The sequence below is a fragment of the Ricinus communis genome, chromosome 2 (assembly GCF_019578655.1).
Source record: "Ricinus communis isolate WT05 ecotype wild-type chromosome 2, ASM1957865v1, whole genome shotgun sequence".
Classification (NCBI taxonomy): Eukaryota; Viridiplantae; Streptophyta; class Magnoliopsida; order Malpighiales; family Euphorbiaceae; genus Ricinus; species Ricinus communis.
This window is the reverse complement of record NC_063257.1, coordinates 9,118,217-9,127,687: the sequence shown is the minus strand read 5'-3', so window position 1 is coordinate 9,127,687 and position 9,471 is coordinate 9,118,217. Positions and strand designations below refer to the sequence as shown.

General features: G+C 32.3%; 1 protein-coding gene across 2 annotated transcripts; it reads right to left on the bottom strand.

Annotated features, from left to right (window-relative positions):
• Positions 1–3,910: 3,910 nt before the first annotated feature.
• On the bottom strand, positions 3,911–9,172 carry LOC8281436 (protein PIGMENT DEFECTIVE 338, chloroplastic). Of its 2 annotated transcripts, none has more exons than XM_015724143.3 (8): positions 7,947–9,172; positions 7,612–7,690; positions 7,465–7,536; positions 6,745–6,825; positions 6,517–6,614; positions 5,629–5,754; positions 4,565–4,613; positions 3,911–4,465 (listed from the first exon to the last, which is right to left on the bottom strand). In XM_015724143.3, exons 1-8 carry the CDS (start codon positions 8,846–8,848, stop codon positions 4,301–4,303), a joined length of 1,572 nt encoding a protein of 523 aa, XP_015579629.2. In that variant the 5' UTR covers positions 8,849–9,172; the 3' UTR covers positions 3,911–4,300. The 2 variants fall into 2 exon arrangements, with proteins under 2 accessions (XP_015579629.2, XP_015579628.2); XM_015724142.3 differs by having other exon boundaries at positions 7,612–7,686; positions 7,943–9,166.
• Between the last annotated feature and the right edge of the window lie 299 nt (positions 9,173–9,471).

The window sequence follows — 9,471 nt, the reverse complement described above, 5'->3', positions numbered from 1 at the left end:
ATTCAAAGTAATTTGACTCATATATATACCTAGAAAAAGGAAATTTATGACTTAGAAGAGAATACCTACTAGATAAAACCAAAATTAAATAGTAGAATGACTAAAACACCCCTACACAAAAGGTTAACTATCTTCCAAACCCCAACAAAGCAAGCAAACAATGGCAGAAAGATTACATATATATATATATATATATATATAGAGAGAGAGAGAGAGAGAGAGAGCATGTGGATCAAGAAGATAGAATCAAGGGTTTCAGAGTCCATCTCCAATATAACCCTAAAAAGAGAAAAATTAAAAAAAAAAACAAAAAGAAAATTCTTTAAAAAGTAATTAAAAAAAAAAGAAACTTTAAATAAAACTGGAGTGCTGTGTGGGTGAAGTGCATAGGGAAATGAAGAGTTTGATGATAATAGGACTGAGGCAGCTTAGGAAACTGTGAAAGGCAAAAGGGTTTCAAGCAAGCAAGCAAGCAAGCAAACCATATTTCAATGTCTTTTTGCATGCATTAAACAATTATCATATTATCACAGTGCAACCTAATTTCTGCATTAAATTATATGCTCCCAAACGGGTCCTCTCTCTTAACATTTTCATGAGAAGCGTAGGATTTTAAAGGGGTGGCGTAGATATAGAGAAAGTTTTAATGGAGCATCTGCCTGTCCATTGTTACAGCCTGAACCCAGAAAAATAATACTAACAAGTTCTTGTTTTCTTTATTGCTGTTGCTATTTTTCACTGTGGTGAAATTAATAAGGGTGGGATTGATTTGGTTACCGAGGAAAGGGAGTGGTGGGTTTGTTTTGGGAGTAGGGCTGAAGATAATAATCTACAATACAAAATCACTCAGAAAAAACACGAAAAGAAAAAAGATAGGTTTAGGAATATATTAGGGCACAAGTCACGATTAGGGTTTTTATGAATGACAGTTGCAGAATAATAGTATTTACTTACCTTCTAGCCGCACCCTTCCCTTCATTCCTCTTCTCTTTCCCTTGTTATGGCTTAAATAATAATAATAATAATAAAATAATAATAATAATTTATGGTTATGAAACCTATAAATATAAAAAAAACTTATTTTTATTTTTATTACTATAGTAAAATTTATCTATAGTGATATTTTATATAGAAATAATCTCTATATAGAAATTAAAAAATTATATTCTAATTTACACCAATTATAAATAGAAATAAACTATCTATTGTAATAAGTCATAAAAAAATTTTATATTTCGTTTTAAAAAATATTTTTATATATATAAATTTAAAAAATATATGTTACGTTATATATTGTCTTAATGTATTATTATTTTATCTCACTAATATTATTTGTATAATATGAACAATATATTTATCTATCTTATCTCTAATTTATATCATTTCACTAACAGAATTAGATATTAAATTCAAAAAAAAAAAATTTAGTACTCAAACATTCATTAATTTATAACCTATTCATAATCATAAATATTATTTGGTTTCAAATATATGACTATAGAGAGATTTTACTGTAAATGAAAATAGAATAAATCTTTAATTCTAGAACCCTTTTAAAAAATCATAAAATTAATAACTATCTCAATTGTGTAGGGATATTTTTCTTGATTTTCAGTTTAATAAACTTTTTATGGTAAAAAATAAAATTATCACTAATAGAATAAAAAGAAAGGAAAAAAAAAAAAGATTTGGTTGGTGGCTAAATAAATGTTTGAAACAAGCAAGACATGAAATGGGGAAAAACCCTAGTTACTGGACTTATGCTTCGTTTCCATCAAGTCAAAAAGAGTTAATAATTGGACTCGTATACCCATTAAAACCCTGATTTCCGATGGCTCATTTTCACTACATTAACCCTTTGCTTATATGATTTCCAACACTTCCACCACCCAACAACAATTAATAATTTGTTTGAACCCACCAATTTAACCATATAAGTTATGATAAAATGTAAATTAACTCAAATTCATTTTCGAAATACACATACTCTCTTATATTTAATATTTAATAAATTAACTTTATTTTAATCCACTAAGTATAATAATTATAAGAGAATCGACTGTATATTTTTTATATTTTTTAGACCATATATTTTTCCCAATAATCTATTATACACTTCATTTTGGATCAAAATCAAATTGTTTTCAAATTAATTTAGCTGTCAAGACACAACAGACGTTATTAGCTAATGTTATAATTTTATATCGGATTCTGAATTTTGGTTTGCTTTTAATGAGTAGGTATATACGGTCTAAATAAAAATAACTATTTTGATAGTACTAATAACTACCAAGAATTAAAATTCTAAAATTGTATTTGTTAGCTCATGATAATTATATATTTCAAATTCGCAACTAAAATTTTAAATTTGTTATTTATAATTTAAAAAAAAAGAATTTAAACTCACATCTCTTTCCACCAAAAAAGAAAAGAATATGTTTCAATTTGCACAAACATTTAGAATATATTTATATACATAATAACTTCTTAAGATTGACGAATCATTAATTCATGCATTGATGCTCTAAATATTTATGCATAATCCACCGAAAAATTCATAAATACTTGGATAGTGATGAAAAGATGTATAATATACGGTCACGTCCTGAACCTAAAGAATCCAATGAAAAATGTCATAGTACTACACAATTTATATATAAAGTATTTAAATAATAATAATAATGTTAAATATAGATTATTACATAAAACGGGTCCAAACTACACCCTAATGCGCCGCTTCATTTAAATAGAGCTGCTACCTTTTTCTATAGTCCTATAAATATTTGTAATTTAATTTATATGTTAAAGATATTAGAGTTTTATTATATTAATTCTCATTCATAGATTAAAATTCTTTAAGGTTGAGTGGTTACTTGATACAGCTGAGTTAACTTTGTCATAAGATGTTTTCTTTTTTTGTTTGTTTGTCAAGTTTTTGTCACTGTCTGAAAAAGCATAAGAGCAAAGTCAGTTGCAGTGACAAAATAGCTTAGGTAGGGTTGGCAGATGATTAATTTATTATATTATATAAATACAAGGGTGAAGTAGAAAAATATAAGTCAAAACGCGTATAAATGTTAAAATGTATCAATTTTAGTTATGCAGATACGTTAAAACTCTTGATAGTGATTTGTCATCTATAAAAATTTTATATGACATTCTAAATTAATTAATTATATATATATATATACCAAAAATAAGAAGAAAATAAAGACATCTATTATGACATGCATGGGCATATATAAGTTAACATATGAAGCCTGTGAACATGGATATATATGCAGCTCTCCATTAGGAGACATGCAATTTTTATTTATTTTTATCATTTATTTATTAGATTATTTTGGGTTTGAAGACAAGCATTATCTATAGTTTACAGGGTAGTTTCTGGATATCCCTTTATATTACATGAATTCAATTCAGAATGAATTTTCACCTCTAATGGGATGGAAAATTATACATCTTTGAAATGCACTCAGCTCCTGCACTACCAAACAAACTTTATGGGCTGGGGCTGCTAATGGAGTAATGATTTTTTTCTACCATTTGGGTGGACTTCTTTTTTGGGGGGGGTGATTATTTAAATGGACTTTAAAGTATCTTTCTTGGCTACAGTTTCTTTAAAATTCATAGAGCCCCCAACCCTTCTGTTAGGCTTTGTCAACTTCTTCACTTGGATCACATACAATTCTTATAACCAAAAAAAGTTACATTTTCTAGTGGCAAAAGATAACATGAAGAAGACAAAAAGAGGTCAGGCTAGATGCTGGTGTATAGGACCTATAATTTCATGCTATAAAAAACATAAAACTTTAGATTTTTCCTCCATTCCTGATAGAAAGGGAGGAGAAAAGGTAGAATAGTTCCCCAAGTTTGATTCTCACTTGAAAGTAACCACAAGGAAAAGGAGTCGCCAGAAACATGAATCTCACAATTGCTTGTAAAAGAATTAGAATTTATCAGTGTGAAAAGAATTTGATGCTTAATACACGTTGTATTTGTACAACTGGACAGAGCTCACGTCCAGGCTGAGGCTATGATTATCAATCATCATATGCTGTTGTCGCTTCTCTAAATAATGGAAATAGCAGTGCACAAAAAAAAAAAAAGCCCTATAAATTTCATTCCTGTTGCACATTGAGAACTCTTACTCTTGCCTGATAAAAGGCTCCTTCCTTTTTTTTCCCCACCAGTGCCCATTTTGGGTTTAGAGTGACTGGAGGAGTGACGAATGAGGCTTGACTTCTCCGCCCTCCAAATTAGTTAATGGGATAGCGTAATGTTAGATCAGTAAGCTTCATTAATCCCTTTCAAATTTGAACCACTTCCAATTTGCATACATAGTTGCTTCGTCGTCAAAAGTTAAGGTGCTGCTTAGAGGGGTTGCTGACTTACGAGTGGCTAATACAGCAGGTAGCTTTTGTCTATACTTCTTTGCCATTTCTTCTGCCTCAGCAAACACTTTCTGTGCAATGAATATGAGATTTTGTCAACAGAACATGTTTTTAAATCTCAATCAGACCCAACAAATGGAATAGGCAGATAAACCAGAAAACAACTGTACCTCTTTATTTGATACGAAGAGGCCTGGCTCACTCTCAAGGTCAGCAACACTGAATGTCACACAAATAAAATTCATTACTAGCGGTCTCTAGGTACCTATTTGGCACTAGAAAATGTTACAGGTCACAAGTGACAAATGACAACATGAGCCATTTCATTTTTAATGCAAGTTATGCAAAGAAAAAAGTACAATTCAGAGGATTTTCATCAGTCAGAGTCCATCCGAGTTCTCTAAAACTTTCCTACCAAAGGAAGCTAAATGTATTTCATGCACTTCCTTTTCTTTGTGCTGCAGACATGCATGTTTTAAGTCAAATAGTCCCAGCAGTGTATGTGAACAGAAAGACAAAAAGTACACAGCCAATCCACGAGGTGGTTCAGTAAGTGGCCCAAAATCAAAATTCAACCTTGACCACTGTCTTGGAAAGGAATCCAAACAATATACTAGCAGAACAGACCATCGTGTTCTGACAAGCCCATTCACTATGGGTACCAGCAATACAAAATATAGAAAACAACTACTTTCGGTTGGGAAACTTGCCATCCTCACCAAATAGGAAACATCACTAGAACAATTGAAACACATAGTTACCAGTTAAGTGTAAAAAATAAAAATAAAAAATATTTGTCGGTCATAGAAACTTTTTAGATACTTTTCAGTCCACAAGTAAACACTACATAAATCAAATGAACATAGCCAAGTTTCAATAAATTATTAACTACAAATATTGTCTTCTGAGATGGTTCAAATAAATTTTGTTATTGTGACAAATGAGTAATCCAGTTTTCTGAGACATTAGACAAGCTATAGAAGACCATTTCATTTCTACAGTATCATACAATTTATCTACAATTAATCACGTGTTTTCGTACTAGCCTTTTATTATCTATACACTATGCAAATATAGAATCGAACAGATAGAGTCGTGTACATGTTTGATCTCTCTAGAGATTCACTTCTTTAAATTAGTAATCACTAATATTGGATATTGATGACATTTGAGGCACAAGAAAAGCGCAGGATGAGCTTAAAATATAAACACCAGAAATTCAGTCTTTTATTACCTGAGCGAAATTTTATCAGGAAACATTGATTTCACAACGAGAACTTTGACCCTCTCATCAACTTTAAGCAAGTCACTGACGGCAGTAACTCGGCTCCGTGTGATGTTTGAGATATGCAGCAGCCCACTGACATGTATTAATAAAGTTTAGGATACTTCTTTACATATAATAAGAAACAAGTTCTAGTATCTTTTAACACGTATATTTGCAGACAATCTCCAACAGAAAGAAGATCAGAAAAGTATATAGCCAGCTATCATTAAATCTCATATCTTATATTTGCATTGATATAAAGCAAGGATCAAACGAAGTTTATGAGACCATCTAAAGCTTATAGACATTTTTTAGAAGTGCCCCTTAACTGTTTTACAAGAAAACCAGAAGATAGAAGAGATCCTTAAAAAGTGCATATAAACAAGAATAAGTTGCCAGTTGCCCAAAAAGGTCAACCAACATCTGGATCAGCCTCTACAGACTTTGTTCTGAGTGTAAATGGTAGAAATAATATCATCCTATCATGCTGTTTATACTACATTTTTCTCAGTTTTTAAGTTGTTTCTCTTCTCCATTCCTCCAAAATCATAACTTGAAGGAAAAGTAAATGCATGCAACAACAAATTAAAAAGGAAAAAAATTAGGAGAGATCCACCCAACCCTTGTAACATTTATATCATATTTATCATGTCTCCTACATCAAGATCATCCGCTTCTAGCATTCATGTTCTACAAACCATTTTACAAAGAATTCGAAAAACACCTCATATGTGTACAAGTTCCCATCCCTTCTGGTAACAGAAATGAAAATGGCAAAATCTTAAAGCAATATAATTATATAAACAATACATAGAATGAGACAAAATTGCAATCAGAAGTGCATTGGATACTCACCTTCGGTTGGTTTCACCAATCCTTACTTGGGCTCCATATGGAAATATTTTCCTAACAGTTCCTTCAAGAAGCGTTCCCTCCCGAAGGTTTAACATTTCCTGAAATTATATACAGTTAATGACCATTTTCTACCAATAAAAGAATTAAAAAACAAAAAGCATACTGAAATTAAAAGGATAGCCCAAACAACAAGGGAAAACGTAAAAGAGAGTGTCATGTGGAACTCACCCAAGCTTCCCTTTCACTCAGTATTAGCTCATTGTTATCCTCATTTATTCGAGTAATCAGTACATTTATTCGACGACTCACCTACACCATTAAGAAATAGGTAAACTGTGGAACAAGGGAAGAAGAAGAAGAAGCAGCAGCAACAGCAGCAGTGAGAAATCCAAAAGAAGCATATAAAATTGCAGCATTTTCGATTCTTTCTTTTTGGCTACAGCCAGCATGTCACACCATTTCCTAGTATTAAATAGTTTTCTTGCCTAAGCTCCTCAACTAATAAAAAGCATACACTAGACTTCAAAAAACTTCCTTCCATTCTAATAAGGAAATCTCAGAAGCACCATCCAAGTAGCACATATATGCAAACTAATTGAAGTTGAATTGGGCACTTCTCGACCAACTGCAATGATCCACTATTTTGAAGCTTCTCCATACTATAAATTATTCTTTATACACCGAGTTTCAAATCATATGATCAATGCAAGTCTCGCAGCAAAACATTTTGAATTCAAAAATTTTAAAACAATCCAGGTAAGCAGCAAGAACAGAATGGAGGCAGGCAATCAATATGGGTTGATGATCCTAAATCTGAGTTTCTCCAATAAATGCAAGATGGCAACAACTATTAAATAGTAACCACACTACAAAAAAATATATATCTATATATATATATATTTATTTACTAGAGCTTAAAATAAGAAACTTAAAACAATTTCATTTTACATTTTCTTTCAACTCCTTGAAATTCTTCACCCTGTTCATTAACTCAGCCTTTGGGAGAAAAGCCCGCAATCCCTGCAAAATTCAGCTCTAGAATGTCACCGTTGAACGATGCATGTAACACAGAACAATCACATAAAAGATACAAACCTCAATTCTCGTAAGCAAACCCCCAGTGTTCCACTCTGTAATTCTAACCTCAATAGGTTCATTCAGTTCTTTTATCTGACTAAAACACAATAACACGTCAACAAAATTTGTGATATTCATGGCCAATTATGAAAAAACTGATTGCTGACGGCTAAAATGCTGCAAGGACATGTATGCATAGCATACAGCACGAATTACAGCATATTCCCATTTAAGAAAAAGAAAAAACTAAAAAGAAAAAAAAATAAGAAACTGATATACAGCTCAGAATTGCGCTCAAAAATTAACAAATACACAAAATGCAGAGAAAAAAAAAAAGTGAGAAAAGAACCTGCCTCACTCGATGCCAAGCTATCCGCCGAAATAAACGTCTAGTCGAAAGCAATGGCCGGCCACTTAATGTCCTTCCAAGAACTTCCGCAAACAGTATGGTTCCAGTCTCCACAACCGGCCTTCCTAGCCCTGGTCCTCCACTCATAGCGGCCTCATCTTTAACAATTCCGATCTTCCCTCTAACCATAAATCGCTCAGCATCCTTCTCCATATCACACAACAAATATTCCATCTCTTTGTCATACAAAGGCAGCACCTCCTTTGTCAACATTGTGCCTAACAAGTCTGCCCCAACATTTACGTCTAGCTTACTCTCATTACCTGAAACCACAACACCTACAACGAAATCACCAGGTTTTGGCTCATAGTAGTCCACATTAACCTTCTTAGCTTCTTTATCTTCATTATTCCCATTACTATTCCCCTCTATAACACCCAATTCCTTACCCTCTTCCTTTATTTCTTCTAATGAATCTCTAGGCTCAAAGAACTTCAAAAAAGGGGCTAAAGCCTCATCTTTATCAATTGTTTCAGATTCTTTATCAACTTCTATACTTAACCCATTATTTATAACTACAGGAGAAGGCTTATTTAACAATTCAAGCTCTTCATTCTCTCGAATTCTATCTTCTTCCTGCTCCTCAGGCACTTGAGTACTTGATAAATTATCAAAGGTATCATTTTGAGAGCAAAAAGAGATCTGGGTACTTCTCCAAAGTGGAGAATTTTTGGAAAAAGACAGACTTTTGAGTAACCCAATACTAGAAAACAATTGAAAACTTGAGGAATGAAAGCATTTGGCGTGGACAGAAGAGTTGCATGAGACAATGAAATTGTTAGTATTAAGTGGTAATGAAATGTTTTGGAAAGATAAAGACTTACAGGGCTGAAAAAGGGTTTGCATCTTTGGTTATCCTGTTCAGTTTGCACCTCATGAGCTAGCTTCTTCTGTTCCTAATTTTGGTGTTTAGATTTTTTCCGTACACAGACCTGTTTAGTCTTCAGCTTTCAAGTTTATGCCAATTGTTTGGATTTATCCAAATTCTCTGTTTCTGCTATGGTATTGGGCTGACAACGAAAGATGAGACCCAGCTTTACCTGCCTTGATTGACCCAAATAGTTTGGGTTTGGGCTAAACCTTCTGAGTTTTCAAAGTTTCTCTTTTATTGATCTCCTCTCATTTTTTTCTTTTAATTCATCTGAAAAAAAGATCTCCTCTCATTCAAGAAACGTTTGCATTCTGCAATAATCAAAATGTATGCAGCCTTTCAAAAGAAAAAAAACTAACAAATAAAAGCATGGACACTTACAGGAATTGAAATTGGAATGTAAATTTCAATTCGATATTATTGTTGGTCTAGATCGGTTAGGTTTGATGCTAGACCAATTTACGGTTTAGATGGATTAAATTTGATGATAAATCAGCTTGCGGTCTAAATCGGTTAGACTAATTTAGCCTCCTTTTTCCCTCAAAATAAAACAAATATGTATTCATCCATTGTTTTTCAATTATGTCAATCGGGCTGC

What these genes read in the sequence shown, in the direction of transcription:
- LOC8281436 (XM_015724143.3), bottom strand. Translation starts at nt 8,848, where the DNA reads ATGCAAACCCTTTTTCAGCCCTGTAAGTCTTTATCTTTCCAAAACATT. An exon ending in GTTTGCTTACGAGAATTGAG is followed by an intron (nt 7,537 to 7,611) that starts GTTTGTATCTTT and finishes TGAATTTTGCAG; the next exon opens with GGATTGCGGGCTTTTCTCCC. An exon ending in TGAGTGAAAGGGAAGCTTGG is followed by an intron (nt 6,615 to 6,744) that starts GTGAGTTCCACA and finishes ATATAATTTCAG; the next exon opens with GAAATGTTAAACCTTCGGGA.